The sequence below is a fragment of the Oryx dammah genome, unplaced genomic scaffold, assembly GCF_014754425.2.
Source record: "Oryx dammah isolate SB20612 unplaced genomic scaffold, SCBI_Odam_1.1 HiC_scaffold_13, whole genome shotgun sequence".
Classification (NCBI taxonomy): Eukaryota; Metazoa; Chordata; class Mammalia; order Artiodactyla; family Bovidae; genus Oryx; species Oryx dammah.
The window spans coordinates 11988003-12006498 of NW_024070197.1; the positions used below are offsets into that span (position 1 = coordinate 11988003).

The window sequence follows — 18496 nt, forward strand, 5'->3', positions numbered from 1 at the left end:
TTTGTATCCTGGTCTCTCCTGCTCTTTCTTTTACACACATACACAGATAGATATTTCAGCCAGTCCTGCCCAAGAAAATACATGCACACACACACACACACACACACCACTCACCCAAACAGCCTCACAGATGTATTTGCATTGGTCAGTGACACCCAGAGTCTCTCTCTCATACGTATATATCCCAGCATCACCTAGAATTAGCACCTCTTCTCTCTGCTACCCGCCCCAGTACACACACACACACACACACACACACGCACGCACGCACACACATGCACTCCAAGGATGCCCAGGTCAGAACCACCACAAATATCTGGAGAATCGCCAGCAGAGGCACCCTGCCGTCCTTTCTGCATCCCCATCTCCAGTCTTCCATGAGTTGTCTTTGACCCACTCTGCTCTCCCCTCTCTCCACCCTTGCCCTCCCCCACCCCTCAGCCCTCCATCTGGTGGGTCCAGGCAGGCACTCAGGCCTCTCTGCTGTCTCCCCCATCCCCCAGCCCTTCCCCATCCTCTCCAAAAGCCCAGAGGCCGTCGCTGCAGGCTTTCAGGGGTTGCCAAGGCAACGGGGCCTCGTCCCTCATCCCCCTGGGGGTGGGCTGAGGACCCGGCCAGCCACACCGATAAGGGGGTTCCAGTTACTGTGGCAACCGTTGCAGGCCTGAGCTCTCGGCTTCTAGAAGGTGGAGGGGGGGCAGTGAGTGAATGGTTACCAAAGCAACCGAGAGCCAGCAAGGACTGGGAAGAGGCAGCTGAGCCCTGTCTCCCTTGCCCAGGGCTGTTGTGGGCATAGCAAAGCACTTAAGCATCATTCTTCCATCCCCTGGGTTTGTTTTAAGGGAGGGAGAGGACGTGAAAATAATAAAACAGGAATTCCACTCACTCTCCTTCTGATGAGTGTGACCACTCTCTTCCTTGCTCAACAGGAACCACAGAGAGAGTATGCCTGGTACAGGGCACAGCAGAGGCCTTGAATGCTGTGCACAGCTTTATTGCCGAGAAGGTCCGAGAAATCCCACAAGCAATGACCAAGCCTGAGGTGGTCAATATCCTTCAACCCCAAACCACAATGAATCCTGACAGAGCCAAGCAGGTTAGCAGGGATAGAGGCTGGGTTTTTGTAAAGCTGGTGGGATTTGAGAGAAAGCACTTCTTCCATGTAACTGGATTGCGATGACAGCTCAATGGCATGGTGGTGGTGTTTTGGCTGTGAAGTCCTGTCCGCTTCTTTGCAACCCCATGGACTGTAGCCCGTCAGGCTTCTCTGTCCGGGAGATTTCCCAGGCAAGAATATCGGAGTGAGTTGCCATTTCTTCTCTAGGGATCTTCCTGATCCTGGGATTGAACCCGCATCTCCTGTTTGGCAGGCAGATTCTTTACCACTGAGCCACGTGGGAAGCCTGCTTCAATGGCATAATAGTTATAAAACATTTATCAATCAAATACATGGTAGTGGTTCGTAAAGAGAGTCACCCTAAGGATGCCAGACCTCTTGCTAGAGTGATTTGATTCAGAGGGAGAATGAAGGTCTGGGAGAATCTGACGGAGACCCCCTTAAATATCCCTCCCTCCTAGGATTCACCAGATCCCCTTCTCTCTTCCACCTCATCCCATTGTCTCTCAAAACCACCTGCTTTTCACTTCCTGTTCCCACCGGAAGTAACCACTCCACCCATAGGCAACACAGTACTGGTACCGCTCTGTTCACTAGTTACTGGATAGGAAGGAGTTTAGCCACCATTTTGGGAAAATGGTGTTTCCTTAAGGAAGCGAGGAGGCGGGTCTTTCTCCAACACAGCCCTCTTGAGGAGGGATGGAAGGAGGAGGGCAGAGCCTTTCGGTTGCCTGCATTATCAGAAGCCGTGTCGTAGGGATGTGGCAAGAGTGGATCAATTGCTTCCTGGGCCTCACGGGTTACCAGACCACTGTGCACACTGGGCAGGTGGGCTTCCTGTAAAGCCCCTGACAACATGGCCCTGACTGGGTAGGGGGCCGAGCAGAAGAGGCAGAGCTCGGGGTTGGCTGCGGTAAACTCCCCATTTGCTCTCCCTCTCTCCACTCCCATAGACGTGTGCACACAATGCAAAAGGGCAAGAAGCCCTGAGCAGGCGGACAGGCCACTTGTGAGGGTTCCTGAACAGATGTCTGCCTGGAAGCAAAGAGAGAGAGGGCCTCAGTGAAAGGAATCTGGGATTCCTGAGAAATCCTGTTGCCCTGAAATGGGAGAGCCCACGGGTCTGAGTTTCTACGAGTTCGTGGGGGAAACGGTGGGCAGCAAACCCTGGTAGAATACTGTGGATCAGAGCGATCCCCCCAAAACCTGCGAGTTTGAGGCTTGGAGCGTGGCTGCTGTCCTTGGTGCTGAAGCAACTCCGCCCCTCGCGCGCAGGCGGCCCTCTCCTAAATCCCTTCCCACCAGCAGGCCACAGCTTCCCCACAGTTTGCAAGGAAGCGAAGGTACTGCCTCTTCTCTCCGCCTTGGTCGTGGCCGCTAGGGGCTCAGGGTTCATCAAAAGTTTGTGCATGTTGCAGGGAAAATGGGGTCAGCACCATTAGCACCTGAGCGTCTTACTCCACTCCCTAAGCCACAGGAACTCTGAAATAGTGGAGTCTAACAGTTATAGAACCAGGATTTTTTTTCTCTGCCTTGTTACTCAGGGGCTTCAAAGAATGAAAGAGATAATGGCTGAAGGTTCAGACTCTGGAGTCAGATGTTGAGTTGAATTCTATTCTGATAGTTCCTACCTGCAGGACCTTGAGCAAGTGACTTGATTTCTCCATGTAAAATGAGATTCATAATGGTACCTATTTAAGGGTAGTGGCTAGTGTTTATTAATGTTTGAAAAGCAATTATCCAAAAATGTTTGCTGCTGTTGTTACTACGGGATTTTTGAGTCAGGAGGCAAGTCTGTTCCCTTTTTGCCTTGGACTTGCTGTGTTGCCCTGTATCTTCTTCCATTATGTATGCTCAGCTTCCCTTTCTTTACAGTGGGGAAGCTGGGTCAGACTGGGATTATAAATTGAAATGTCTCCAGAATTCAGAAAGGGAACATAAAGGACGGAGGATGTGGCCTTATCATAGAGGTATCATGCTATCCCTAAAGTGGGTAGTTGCTGCTCAGCTCCTTGATTCTTACCCTTTGGGAATGAGGACAGAGCATTATTGGGTTGACCCAAAAGTTTGTTCGAGTTTTCCTATAACATCTTCTACATTTTTCAAATGAAGTAAAATATATTTGAAATCAATTGATTTTTCAAGGTTGGTTCAGTTCTTAAAACATTATGCGGCTGTGGGCTGGCTGTGGCCTGAGCAGCACCAGTTTGCCACCTCTGGGTTAGACTGGGTTAGCCCTGGCTGGTATCTGAATCATCTAGGTTAAAACAGATTCCTGAGTCCCAGCCTGGGACCACTGAATCCAAATTTCTGGGGAGAAGTACTGGGAATCTGAACATGAACTCTGGCCTGAGATCAGATCCTGGCTTTACTAGTCACTATCTCTGTGATCTTAAGTAATTTACTTAACTTCTCGGTGCCTCCCTTTCCCAATCTATGTGTGTTAATCACTCAGCTGTATCCGACTCTTTGTGACCCCATGGACCGTAACCCACCAGGCTCCTCTGTCCATGGGATTTCCCAAGCAAGAATCCTAGAGTGGGTTGTCATTTCCTTCTCCAGGAGATCGTCCTGACCCAGGGGTCAAACCTGGGTCTCCTGCATTGTGGGCAGATTCTTTACCATCTGAGCCACCCAATCTATAAAATGTGCTAATAATAGTACCTACTTTATACAGTTGTTAGTGGCTGCTGCTGTTACTGTTATTGTTGTTTTTAAATCTCCAGACTTGCAAACGTCTGAGGCAGATGGTCTCTGAGGTCCTTCTGGCTCTGAGACACTTACAGTTCTATGGCTCTGTGATTCCAAGATTCGAGGAATGTATTGCTCTAACATTCTACTGTTCTAACATCCAGGATTCTATAGAACTGCATCTGCAGATCTAAGATTCTGTGGTCTTGCAATCTATTGGGCCTATCGTGAAGACAGCTACTGTTTTCTGAGGGCTTCCCTGTGCCAACCACCATGGAGTCACCTTAGTCATTGAATATCCCCAAGACCTGAATAGGGCAGCTGTGGTAATGTCAATGTCAGCAGTGAGGAAACGGAGGCACAGAGAGGTGATGGCTTTTGCTTTCACCATCCCTCGGTGGACACAGTTTCTTGGGTGGAAAGTTTTGATCCTTCTCCTGTTGCTCTGAAATGCTGTATCACATACTAAATCCGTCTTTACTCTTAGGCCTGGTTTTGCACATTCTTCTGTTCTATCCTCTTGACTTGTCAGACTTCTCTTTTTCCAGTGATTTCTTGAGAATAACAGCTATATTGAGAGATAATCCACATACTGTAAAGTTCACCATTTTAAAGTGTTTAATTCAGTGGTTTCAGTATAATCACAAAGTCATGTGTTGATCAACACTGTCCAATTTCAAAACATTTTCACCACCCTCAAAAAAGCCCCATACCCGTTAATAGTCATTTTCTATTCCCCAGTGCCTCTGCCCCAGCCCCTTTCACCAGTGATCTACTTTTAGTGCCTGTGGATTTGCCTATTCTGAATAGTTTATGTAAATTGAAAGATACATAATATATAATGTGGCATGCTGAGTCGTGCTTTCCTTCCCTTAACATAATGTCATTAAGATTCATCCATACTGTGCATGCTAAGTCGCTTCAGTCGTGTCCTACTCTTTGTGACCCTGTGGACTGTAGCCCGCCAGGCTCCTCTGTTCATGGGCATTCGTCCGGCAAGGACACTAGAGTGAGTTGCCATCCCCTCCTCCAGGGGATCTTTCTGACCCAGGGATCAAACCCACAACTCCTAGATCTCCCGCATCGATGGCAGGTTCTTTACCACTAGGGCCACCTGGGAAGCCCAAATCCACACTGCAGCGTGTATCAAAACTTCATTCCTTTCTATGGCCAAATAGTAGTTCATTGTATGGATATACCACATTTTGTATATTTATTCATCAACTGATAGAAATGTAGGATGTTTCCACTTTTTAGCTATTATGAATTATGCTGCTAATGAACAAATGTGTAGATATTTGTTTTCAGTCCTCTTGGGTAAATACGTAGGGTGGAATTGCTGGGTCATATGATAAAACCTACATTTAACTTTTTGAAGAACTGCAAGACTGTTTTCCTAGGTGGCTGTACCACAGATGTGGGATTTAAATGCAGGTCTGCCCCTGGGGACAACAGTCGTTGCATGTGTACCTACTATCATTCACCCACCCTTGTCTAAGGATGTGTCAGGCATTCGTCTAGGCACTGAGAACCCAGCAGTAAGCAATAAAGACAAAAATTTCTACCCTTGTGGTCCTTAAATTCTCCCCTGGGAAATCAGAAAAGAAGCAAATAAATAAAATGTATAGGATGTCAGAGAGTGAAAAGTACTATGAAGACAAGATGGAGAAAAAGGAAAGGAAGTATGGGTACCTTTTTTCTCTTTTTATTTGGATAATGTTTAAAGAACAGTACAATGAACTCCTTATACACTACACTTAGACTCACCAATTATTAACATTTGCTTTATCTCTACACACAGACACACAGACATACACATTGACTTTGGTGTTCTTTTTGTTGTTGATCAATTTGACTTCTTTCGGCTGAACTGAGAGGCATGCCGGATCTTAGTTCCCCAACCAGGGATCAAACCTGTGCCCCCTGTATTGGAAGCATGCAGTCTTAACCACTGGACCACCAAGGAAGTCCTGTTGTTGATCTATTTGAAAATAAGTTATAGATCTTATGACTCTTCACCCCTAAATGCTTCAGTGTCTAGCTCCCCAAAACAAAGATAGTCTCCTATATTATTATATTATTTATCACACTTATAAAAATTAACACTGGATTCTTAATATTGCTTAATAAAAAGTCCATATTCAGATTGTCCAAAATGTCTTTTACATGTATAGAGTATTTTTATTAAAGATTCAGTCACTGTTCCCACTGCATTTGGCTGTTATACCTCCTTAATCTCTTTTAATCTAGCATAATCTAGGATATATTTTTGAAGGCAGAGCCAACAAAATTGCTGATTGGATGTTGGGAAAGAGAGGACTCCAAAAGGTTGGGACCAAGTAGTGGTAGGATGCATTTTCCGTGTGCTGTAATGAAGAAGACCATGGCAAAAACACATTTGAGGAGGAAGATGAGTTTCATTTTGGACTTTTGAGGGGTCCACTCAACATGATATGAGAGATGTGAAATTAGCAGTTATGAATCTGAAGGTATCCATGATGGACGCGTAAAATAAACACACATGAGCTTTGATAATCTGGGTGGGCAGGGCAGGGCTTTCTGCGGGGGGTGCATCTGTGCAATGAATGAAGAGAGTGGGAAGCCCTCTTTTCTGAGGAAAAGCACTCCAGGTACGGGAACAGCAGGTGCAAAGGCCCTGAGTCTAGGCACAGCTTGGCGAGTTGGAGGGACTGCAGGGAGTCTGGTGTGTCTGCAGCGAGGTAAGCAAGAGGGAGGAAAGACTGAAGTCAGATCAACAGGGAGCACAGCATGTAGAGAGTATCAGTTCTCAGCCCTATTTGATTGTTTGAAGGATCCAGTGTCCGCTTTCTCCTGGATATGTTAGGTTGGCCAAAAAGTTCATTTGGGTTTTTCCATTGCATTTTATGGAAAACCCGGAACGAACTTATTGGCCAACCCGATATTTTACCATGCCCACTTTACTCTCTGAAATTACATATACAATGAGCCTATTTATATAAAGAGAAAGCATATCTATATCTCTAAGATCTTTAACACTTGTATTGAGATATAATCCACAAAAATACGTTGGACCCATTTAAAGTATGCAGTTCAGTGGCTTTATTGTATTCAGAGTCGGGCATCCATCACCGCAATCAATTTTAGAAGTTTCATTTCCTCAAAAGGAAATCTTGATCCCCTTAGCCACCACCTCTCAATCCTCCCAGCTCTCCCCACCCCAGCCCTAAGCCACCACTAATCTCCTTTGTCTCTATAGATTTGCCTGTTCTGAACATTCATATAAGCGGAATTATACAATATGTGGTCTTCTGTGCCTGGTTTCGTTCACACAGCATAATGTTTTCTAGGCTCATCCATGTTGTAGCAAGCATCAGTCCTTCAACTGGTTTAAATTGACTGTAATCTTCCATTGTACAGATGTACATTTCTTATATCCCTAAAAATTTTTTCATAAAGGAGAAATGAAAGGAAGGTGATTTGTTATAAAATGAGTTTTAATATGGTGGCTCAGACAGTAAAGAATTCACCTGCAATGCAGGAGACCTGGGTTTGATCCCTGGGTGGGGAAGATCCCCTGGAGAAGGGAATGGCAACTCCAGTATTCTTGCCTGGAGAATTCCATGGACAGAGGAGCCTGGTGGGCTACAGTCTGTGGGGTTGCAGAGAGTCAGATATGACTGAGTGGCTAACACTTAACGATGAATTTTAATATGTAAATGCTCAGGCAGGGCCACAGTAGAAGAAATAATGAAATAGTTGCTCCCACCTAACATGGCCTGAGTGACACAGCAAGAAACATGGTGATCCAGAGCGTAGTAATGGGGATTTAAATGATACAGATGGCATTACTACCAATGTCATGGTTTTCTTTTTTTTAATTGAAGTATAGTTGATTTACATTGTTATGTTAATTTTTGCTGTAGGGCAGAATGATTCAGTTATTCGTATATATACCTTCTTTTTCATATTATTTTCCATTATGGTTTATCACAGAGTATTGAATATAGTTCCCTGTGCTATTCAGTAGGAACTTGTTGTTTATCCGTTCTATATATAATAGTTTGCATGATGTCATAGTTTTCTAAAATGATGAATGACTCTTGGTAAAGTTCAGAACAAAACAAAATACAGCCTTATCTTGACTTACTGATACTGTAGTTACATTCCTGAAAATTTCAATAGATCTTAAAACTGTGCAAAAGAAAAAAATACTTGGTACTTAACATGTAGCATGAAGTTCAGTTCTGGGTTGGGGGATTTATAAACAGACTTTTCACCAACATGAATGTCCAGGGGGACATTCAAAAGTCATATAGAACCTGTGACAGTTCTTCATTGTGAGGAACTGACTCTCACATTATTGTGTGGAAACATCTTTGGCCCTGCCCACTGAATGCCCACATCTGCCCCTAGTTGTTTTGGCAACCAAAACCACTCCCACAATTTCCCAGATGCCACTGGGGTCAGGTTTAGGGGTTAAAACAAAGAGGCAGAGATGAGGGCTTCCAAGGATTGAACCCACAGGTCTGGGGGGATGTGGGAAGCATTGGAAAGGAGAAGCACTGTAGAAATGCTCTTGGAGATGTGAAAGGGGGCATTTGGTTTTGAAATATCCCCACTGGTGTTAAGATTGATCTGATTTGTAGCTGCAGAGGATGGGCTGCTCTACAGCTGAGAAGGGGGACCATCATATAACATGACCAGTTTTCTCCATCTTCTCTGATGTAAGCTTTGTTACCATCATTTCACAGATAAGACAGCTGTATAAGATTGCTGAGGCTGTAATAACAAGGTTCCACAAACTAGGTAGCTTAAACAACAGAATTCATTCTCTCACGATTCTGGACGCTAGAAATCTGAGCTCTAGGTGTTGGCAGTGTTGGTTTCTTCTGAGGCCTCTGTCTTTGACTTGTAAATGGCTTTTTATTCTCTCTCTTCTTTTTTTTTTTTTTTTTGCCATACCTCATGGCTTGCAGGATCTCAGTTCCCCAGCCATGGATTGAACCCGGGCCATGGCAATGAAAGCCCAGAGGGCCTTGGCAGTGAATGCCAGGAATTCTAACCACTAGGCCACCAGAGAACTCCTGTCTTCACATGGTCCTCCCCCTTTGTGTGTCTGTGTCCTAGTCTCTTCTTATAAGGACACCAACCATATTGGATTAGGGTCCATCCTAATGACCTCTCTTAACCTTCAAGGCCTGTTTAAAGACCCTATCTCCAAATGCAGTCATATTCTGAGGTACTAGGGGTTAGGACTTCAAGAGGTAAATTAGGATGGATGGGAGCAACAATTCAATCCATAACAACAGAAGGGTTAATCCAGGTGACCATGTCATGGGGTGGAAAGCACAATGGAACAGTAATCCATGAGGCTGCAGTTAGTTCCTTCCGTGTAACTTTGGGGCAAGTCCCTTCACCTCTTAGGCCTTGGGTTGCTCATCTGTAAAGTGAAACTAATGATGCCTTTTCTGAGGCTGGGAGTCGGAGTACTTGATATAGAAGGACATGGGCACCAGTGCAAGCTTGGAGTGGGCTCCTGGCGGGCTCCCACTTGCTCAGCCATTAAACTTTTAGGTGCTGGATGTAAGGAGGACCCAGGGGTCCCAAGGACAGGGTGGCTGAGAGGCTACCAAGGGGAGTTGGAGTACTAGCTCCTTTTTTCTTTTAACTAATATATATGGAAAATTTCAGTATTTCTGCACTGTTATTTTTACTTATTTATTTTCTTTTAGCTGTGCTGCAGAGCATGCAGGACCTTAGTTCCTCTATCACTGATCAAACCTGTACCCCCTGCAGTGAAAGTGCAGAGTCCTAACCACGGACCATGAAGAAAGTCAGTATCTCTAACCAAGGACTTCCTTGGTGGTCTGGGGTTAAGAATCCATGCTTCCACTGGAGGGGACACAAGTCTGATCCCTGATGGAGGAGCTAAGATCCTGTGTGCTGTGTAGCCAAAAGAATAAATTTGAATTAAACAATTTTTTTTTTCCCCTAACCGGTAGGAGCATGCTGGTGCATATCCAGGGGGCTTGCTGGGTCTGATTTTGGACACTTGAGAGCCAGGGGTGGGAAGTACCTTGAGACTGCCAGTCTTAGAGGAATATTGCCGTTCAGTCTCCGATGACCCCGCCCCTAAAGACCCTCCCTCTGGCTCCCCACGCAGGCCAAGCTGATCGTCCCCAACAGCACGGCGGGCCTGATCATCGGCAAGGGGGGCGCGACCGTGAAGGCCGTGATGGAACAGTCGGGGGCTTGGGTGCAGCTGTCCCAGAAGCCAGAGGGCATCAACCTGCAGGAGCGCGTGGTGACGGTCAGCGGCGAACCTGAGCAGGTGCACAAGGCCGTGAGCGCCATAGTGCAGAAGGTACAGGAAGATCCCCAGAGCAGCAGCTGCCTGAATATCAGCTACGCCAACGTGGCTGGGCCAGTGGCCAACTCCAACCCCACCGGCTCGCCGTACGCCAGCCCCGCCGACGTGCTGCCCGCCGCCGCCGCCGCCTCGGCCGCCGCCGCCTCGGGCCTGCTGGGCCCGGCGGGGTTGGCGGGAGTGGGGGCCTTTCCGGCCGCCCTGCCTGCCTTCTCGGGCACCGACCTGCTGGCCATCAGCACGGCACTCAACACGCTGGCCAGTTACGGCTACAACACCAACTCCCTCGGCCTGGGGCTCAACTCGGCCGCGGCCTCCGGGGTCCTGGCCGCCGTGGCCGCCGGTGCCAACCCTGCCGCCGCCGCGGCCGCCAACCTCCTGGCGTCCTACGCCGGTGAAGCAGGGGCTGGGCCAGCCGGAGGGGCTGCTCCCCCTCCACCGCCGCCGCCGGGAGCCCTGGGGTCCTTCGCCTTGGCCGCGGCCGCCAACGGCTACCTCGGGGCCGGGGCGGGCGGCGGGGCCGGCGGCGGGGGCGGCCCGCTGGTGGCCGCTGCGGCCGCAGCGGGCGCGGCTGGGGGCTTCCTGACGGCGGAGAAGTTGGCCGCCGAGAGTGCCAAGGAGCTGGTGGAGATTGCGGTGCCTGAGAACCTGGTGGGAGCCATCCTGGGCAAGGGGGGCAAGACGTTGGTGGAGTACCAGGAGCTAACAGGCGCCCGCATCCAGATCTCCAAGAAGGGCGAGTTCCTGCCAGGCACGCGGAACCGGCGGGTCACCATCACGGGCAGCCCCGCGGCCACGCAAGCCGCTCAATACCTCATCAGCCAGCGGGTCACCTACGAGCAGGGAGTGAGGGCCTCAAACCCCCAGAAAGTGGGATGAGGCCTGTGGTGTGTGCTCCCACCTGGCTCCCTGCCCCTCCTCCTCCTCCTCTTCCTCCTCCTCCTCCCCCTCCCCAACTCCTGACCTCAGCTCGGTATAGTCCTGCTCCTCTTGGGATGGGGCTGGGGTAGGCCTGACTGCACTCCCCCCCACCCCTTTTCTGGTAGTCATAGGCAGGATTGAGTGATGGCTGGGGACGAGGCCAAGAAGCTCCCTCCCCAGCCCTGAACTGACCCCTTCTTTCCTTCCTCCCTATGCTTGACTGGGCCTGACCCTCCTCTCCCAGGGCCCAGGTCTGTGTGATATCTGTATATATTGCATTTTGTTGATTTTAATAGAAAACAAAGCGTTATTTTCTCTTTTCTTTCCCTCCTTTTTTTCCCCTCCTTTGATAAGGATTTCCCCTCCCCCCTTTATAAACTTTTTGTTTCCATATGGGAGGAGGGGAGGAGCCTCTGGGTCACCTAGAATGAGGGGCCTCCCCAAAACAACACCCGCCTCTCCTGCTTTCAGCTCCGGATCTGAGGGACATGATGGAAGCAGAGGTAGCGGAGGAGTGTGAGTTGAAATGGGGTATTTGGAGCAAGGACCCCAGAGTTCCTAGATTTTCTCAGCTACTCTCCCTCCCTGCTGGAGTTGCCCCTCCTAGGTGGGACTTTTCAACTCTTTTGTTGTCAGATTGTATGGGGGGGAGAGGGGTGCGGTGCTGCTGGGAATAAGGCCGGCTCTGGGATTGGGCCAGTCCGGTGGGCAAGACTGGCAAGAGGCTGGAACAACTTCCTGTGGCATCTCCTATGGCTTTTCCTAGAATAATGGGTATGAAGGTCTTTGTTGTGATGTCACTGAGTCAAGTACTTTCTGGGGTGCTTCTGGCACTTTGTATGATGTCCCAGGAAGTAGTTCCCCAGAGGTTACTTCCTGTGATGATAGGAGAGACAGGTACTTCCTGTGATGTCTCAATGAGCCTTCCTTGAAGGTTACTTCTGAGATGTCATAGGGGCATGCACTTCCTGTGGTGTCTCTCGGTTACTTCCTATGACGTCATCGGGATGAAGTATGTACTTCCTGTATCAGGCCATGGCCAGTCACTGATCCTCCTCTACCCACACCCCTCTGTGGTGGGTCTTGGCCTGGGGGTCTTCCTAGAAGAAGAATAAGGCGTGGGACTTGGATCTCATCTGGAGGACTATAAGGAAAAAGACCCACTATTTTGGGGGTCACCTCCATCCAAACACACCAAGTCAGAACTCACCTGGCAGGGAGGGGTGGGAGATGGAGCTGGTGAAAACTGTTAAAGACCCTCTTTCCCACCCCCGCCTTTTGTGTGCATGCTTGTGTCTGCGTGGCTTTGTTTCATTAAGTCTGGTGAGCCAAATGTATGGTGGCTCTTTCAGGCCACGGTGGCCCAGGAGAATGCAGTGAGCCATGGTAGGGTCCCTTGAGCTGGAATGCTTTGTGTGGTCTAATGCACTAGATTGACTTGTGGTTTCCGGCAAACTGGAGTACTTTGGTGGTCTCTGATGGATCGGAATGTTTTGGTGCTCTCACCATAGGCTCTGAGGATCTAGAATGTTCTGATGAAGTCTGCCAAGCCAGGCAGCCCTGAGAGTTGGTTTGAGAGTGGCTCCCTGGGCACTGTGGCTGTGGTCAGCTCTAAGGCCTTGTTGGCAGGCTGAGATTTCAGGGCCTGACAACCCTATGGACTTAGGAGAGCTGAGACCCACCTCTACCCTATCCATCTCCCCCTCCCTCATGGAGACCACCTCCACTTCCTCCAGCCCAAAGCAGGGACCCTAGTGCCCTGGTTCCATCATCAGCATCTCTGGGGGAGGGGCACCCCCTGCCCACCGTCTACCCCGATTGTCCCCCTCACAGGTCTTCCAGACCCTTCTCTTCTCCATGGCTTTGGGGGAATCCGGCCTCCTCGTCTCTCCCAAAAAAGGAGAGGAGAAAAGCCAGAGACAATTCCTACCCCTAAAGCCTGGAAGACCCCTGCCCCTTGCTAGAGAGCCACCCCCAAATCAAAATGTGAAAATCCCTAGAAAGCAATAGCCTTCAAGGTACCTTGCACTGAATTTCCCACCACAGCCCTGATGGGAGGCTGTAGCTTGGGCACTAGGGTGACTTTTTCCATGCCCTCTTCATCTCCAGGGTAGGGGGCAGGCCCCATTTCCCCATCCTTCACCTCCCATCGCTGCTGCCGTCACCCCTAATCTCCAGACTAAACCCGGATGGAGATTTGAGTGCCAAAACAATTCTTGATGTAACCTTGTACATATCTTCTGCAATTGGGGGCTCTTGGGGTAGGAGGTGGAGGTGGTCCTACGGGCCACTGCTCCCCTCCACCTCTCAAAAGACCGTACAGTATTTCACAGCATCTCCACCCGCATGTGGAGACTGCAGTATCGAGCTGGAATATCCCCCCTCCTACAACTCCCCAGGCCCCCATAAGCAGGGGAAGGAGCCAGGAAGAGGTGAAGTAAGGTCTGGGAGTGGGGAGGTGGGATTTGAAAGCACTCATTTGCATATCATTTGCATCCTCAGCTGCCCTTCTAGTTTGTCAGATGCTTTCTGTAGACCTATTTCTGGGTCCCAATCAGTGGGATCCAGTACTCCTCTCACACAGACACATCTCTGGAGGCTGGGCCTCCTGAAAAGTGTTCCCTCGGGGTGTCTGTGTGACAGTCCCCTCCCTATTCACATTTTTCGGGGACCCCCACCCCGCCAGCCAGGGCTATCTGAAAGGTAGTTTGCTAGCTCAGTCAGCTAGTTCACTCACTGTGTTGGTGAGTGGAGAGCCACACACCTTTCCCCATTTTACCACTCCACTGTCTTCCCCATCCCTGGAAAGTCCCTTCTGCAATCTGACCTCAATCTTTTGTGCTGCAGTTTGTCCAGAGGGGACGCAGATGTGGGGTCAGCGATGGGGAATCATTGAAAAACCCATCACCTCTTCCCCCCGCCCCTGCCCACCTTCCCTATTAGCCAATCAGACCTGAGAGACTCTGAGTGGCCTCCCTGCACCCTGCTCTTCAGCACCCAGCAGGTGCTTAGTAAGTGTTTGCTGCATTGAATTGTTTCCTTGTTCTTTCCTATTTGCCCTCCAGCCCCCAACACCCACCCCAACTCAGCATTTTCCTTCCTCTCTGGTTCCCTAAGACTTTCACTTTCTCTCCCCGTGGTTCCCATTGTTACCTGTCCTGTCTCTATCTTTGTCTATGTCTGTCTTTTTCCTCAACTCTCAACCCTCTCCTTTCCTCTGTTTCTCATTAATTAAAAAAAAGTGCCAAACTTCCTTGGAACTGAGCCGCTCTGGGGGGAGGGAACCTCAGATAGAGGGGAGGAGATGGGACCATCTCTCTTTGAGGAGGCCCCTAAGAGGCATTGAAAAAAAGACTGTGGGACACTTAGCTCAACTGGGTCTCCCTTCCTCACCCCTCCCACCCCCAAGTTTTCTTAGGATCTTTTGTAAGAAAAAACAAAAGAGAGAAAAAAAAAAAAACTTTCCCTTCATTTAACTCCTAATCTTTTGGATTCCCCCAATTTCCACCAGCCGGGGAGAACCCCACTCACCTCCTTCAGGCAAATCTGTAGAAATTGGGGAGGGGGAGACCAGCTCAACCCCTCCTCTGCTGGCCTGAGGGATGGTGCCAACTGGATTTGAAAGAAGGACCTCAAAGCACTTATGACAAGAAGGGGTTCAATGTGCCAAATTCACCTCCTTCATCCCCCATCCCAGGGGCCTCTGAGCCAACCTGCCCCAGCTACCTTCTTTCACCCTGTCCCCGCCATCTCTGCATGGGCAAGGAGGCTTCACTGCAATAATTATTAAGGGATCAGAAGGCAAAGATCGTGCCATCTTTATCTCCCTAATGCCTTGTTAGGTGGGAATTATAGGTAGCCCGAATGGAGTTTGCTAAGAGTAGACTTAATAGACAGTGGGGGACCTATACTCGGAAGAATACGTACCACTTTTCTCAGAGTGGTATTTCTTCTACCCCTTCCGAACCTGAAATCACTCAACATCCCCTTGTTCTGTTCCTACTGCCTGTTCCTCCATCCCTCTCCCTCCTAATTTTGTTTCTGATTGGTGGACTGCTGTTTGGAAAGTGAGAGGATTCCCCCGCACTGAGTATTGCTCTTTCAGTACCAGGAATAGAGGCTGTGATAGACTGAGCGGTGGAAAAAGGTGTTAACTAAGAGTGGCGATGAGTTTGGCATTTGGGGCGTCCAGGCTGCTGATTTGGGTGAACACCGATCACCAGAGTCAGGCAGGCTTTCGCTGCTGGCCACGCACCTGCCCGCCCTGCCGTCAGGAACCCCAAAAGCTGGTTGTCTCGAAAGCCTGAACTGGATGTTATGGTGGGGAGAACCGGAGCGCGATGCCCGAGTTGGGGTGCTGCAGGGCCGGGGAGGCTGGTCTTGGCTCTCGTGGTGAAGTTGCGACAGCCAGCCCTGCTATCGCGACTCCGCTCCACTGTAGTCAGCCGCCTGGACGCCGTAGGGGTGGTGGGGGCGGAGGGGTGTTCTCTCCGCGGTCGCTGCAGGTGTGTGTATGGTGTCAGTGCCCTCTGCCCCTTGCGTGGGGGATTGCTGGGTGGCAGGGAGGGAGTTGGGGACAGTCTCGGTGGGGGTGGGGGTGGTGAAGGCTGCTGGTTTTTAACCCCTTCTCAGCCAGTCCAGGACACTCTTTTCTCCCAGAGATAACTGCGGGGGGGAACCTCCTTATCCCCCTCCCCTCCCCTTTCTCCTCCCCTCCCCACCCCCAAAACCACCAACCTCTCATCTTCTAAGTGACTCCATCACCACCGGCCACCGGGACCTGCGGCTTCATTGCTCCAGCCCGCCCCACTCGACCGTCAGACTCGCTCATCGAACTCTTTTTGATTAACCCTTTCTGTGTTCATCCCACGGAAAACTGTGTGTCCGGCGGGGGGTAGGGGGGAGGCGAGGGGCAATGGCTACCTTTCCTCCATCTCCTCCCACCGCCCTTGCCACCCCACCCGCACCCCATCCCATGCCCCACCCCCATCCCTCACCCCTAGGGTCCTCCCCAGCCTGGGGATAGAGACCCTTTATAAATACTATGCTGTTTGGCTTCGTCCCTTTCAAAGGCGGGGTCGGGGCGCGGCTGCCTCCGAATGGAGAGCTTACTCTGGCCCCACCGCTTTCTGTGGCCCCCTCCGCTCCCCACCCCTTCATTGTAAATAGTCACTTTTGTACTGGTTTGAGCCAGGGGACGTGGGGAGTCATTTTTTTCTTTGTGTTGGCATCTCAGGCCACTGGAGGCATGGCCCACATCCCAGTTTGATTTGGGAGAATCCCAAGACGTGCCCCCTCACCTGCCCCCAGTGCTGAGGATTTCAGTATATCAGTATTAACTCCTAAAGGGATGGGGTGCACAGATCACCTGGCAGGGAGGTGGGAGAGGTGTGGAAAGGATGACTCAGTTTTCCCCATCTATGAAGTGGGCTCATCCTCTAAGTTCAGTAAGGAGTCTGCATGAAATACTGGTGGAGTCAGAGGAATTAGAATCTCTTTCCCCTTTCTCTGGGACAGATAGGGGAGAAGACGACTGGGGGGATAGGACTATCTTTGGAGAGCTGATTGCTAAATCCTTGTTAGGACCTCTAGCTTCTCCCAGGCTTGTTCTCTGTCTTGGAAAGTGGGGGGAACTGGAGGACCTCTAAGGCTCCTGGGATAACCCCAATCCTTAGATTCAAAGCCTGAAGCCCAGGGTTGGTCCCCTGCCTGCTGCCCAATTCCCACATTCCACTTCTTGGGTCCAGACCATCTGCCATGTGGCCATGCCTCCAGTGCCTCCATTCAACCCCTTCTAACTGATTCCTTCCATCCTCTGCGACCAGAGACGCCGCCCCCCCACCCCCCACCCCCCACCTTCAGAAGCTCCTGGCTGGAGCCCACTGCCCTCCCTCTCCCCTCCCCCCATTGCCATGCCTGGGCCATGCCCACCCCCCACCTCCCCACCCACCCGCCCCGTGTCCGTCGTGTGACCTAGTGCACCATGTATTAGCTTCCATGGCCCCACCCCAGCCCCCGCCACACCCCCTTCCCCCACCCCTGCTCCCTCGGCGACTTCACCTTTTTTTGCCGCGATAAACGCCATCTCAGCATCTGTGTCTAATGTTGTCTTTTTTGCTTGACATCACACACTCCTTCTTAACCCATCCCCTTCCCTCTCCCTCCTACCCCCACCTCCACCCTCATCCTGAATTCTTTCCCCCAGGGCTCTGGGCATCTAGGGGAGGCGGGTGGGGGGACCCCTGAAGATGGGCCCCAGAGGGGGGAGGGGAGGAACGGATTGTTCTCTCTGGACTGGGTGAGCCCCCAGAGCAAGTGTGTCTGAAGGGAGCCAGTGATACAGGTTTAGCTCCCAGGACCTCAGTGTCCAATCAGGATTAACATCACCACCACCAGCAACAACAACACACACACACACTCACACACACACACACACACACACACACACACACAGCATGGCAAAGGTACAACCCCAAGTAAGAGTCAGGAGAACCCAGGGTTAAGGTTTTAGAGTCAGGTGAGTTTAGATCCCAGTGCTAGTATGTCACCTTGGGACTTTGAGGTGCTGAACCTCCATTTAACATTTCTTAAAAATATTTCTAGTAGTTTATGCTAGGATTCACTAAAAAAAAAATACTGAGCATCTACTGTGAGAAAGGCACTGTTCTAGGTGCTGAAGATAAAACAATTAGCAGAAGAGACTCAAATAGCTCTGCCTTCCTGGAGCAGACTTACTGCTGGGATCTGGGATTCTTCCTTAGCCCAGAGCCTGGCACATGGGACTGCAAACAATTCAGGAGTTGCAAACCGTCGGCCTGCAGGCAGGTCTGGTGAACACATCACCTCATTCGGCCTGAAGAGGATTTCCTGTGAATGTGGTGCCAGCATCTAAACCTTGGGAGACTTCTGCAGATGGGCCCCTCTTGAGGAATCAGATGTGGTCTGAGTGTTGACTGTCACCTGGTCATGATGGGCAGTGAGGCAGTCACCCCCACATCTGGGCCAGGTGGTCTCAGCCCCCTTACTGCTCATTTGTGTCCCACGCCTGGCCCCTGGATGCATTTTTGTTTGCAACCCATGTTGTAAATGTTTAATGCTAACATCCTTACATCTTGGAGGTGTCAGAGATGCCTCTTGGCAGGTGATGATGTGCTGGGCAAGAGAAAAGAGGAAGTTTGAGGCGGAGAGACAAAGAGATGGGTTTAGGGGCTTCCCAGGTGGCGCAGTGATAAAGAGTCCACCTGCCAATGCAGGAGATGCTAGAGACCTGGGTTCTACCTGAGTCAGGAAGATATCCCGGAGTAGTAAATGGCAACCCATTCCAGTATTCTTGCCTGAAGAATCCCATGGACAGAGGAGCCTGGGACATGACTGAGCACACACACATGCTATAATTGTGGTGTGACCAACCAGGGCAC

The 18496-nt window shown here is 50.3% G+C and overlaps 1 protein-coding gene across 1 annotated transcript in view; it reads left to right on the top strand.

Moving 5' to 3' along the window:
* NOVA2 (NOVA alternative splicing regulator 2) overlaps positions 1–17170 on the top strand; it is a 32121-nt gene extending 14951 nt beyond the window's left edge. The window contains exons 3-4 of the mRNA XM_040252488.1: positions 930–1096; positions 9954–17170. Coding sequence (XP_040108422.1) covers positions 930–1096; positions 9954–11036 — 1250 coding nt within the window. The 3' untranslated portion in view covers positions 11037–17170. The remainder of the gene's footprint in view (positions 1–929; positions 1097–9953) is intronic.
* Positions 17171–18496: the final 1326 nt, after the last annotated feature.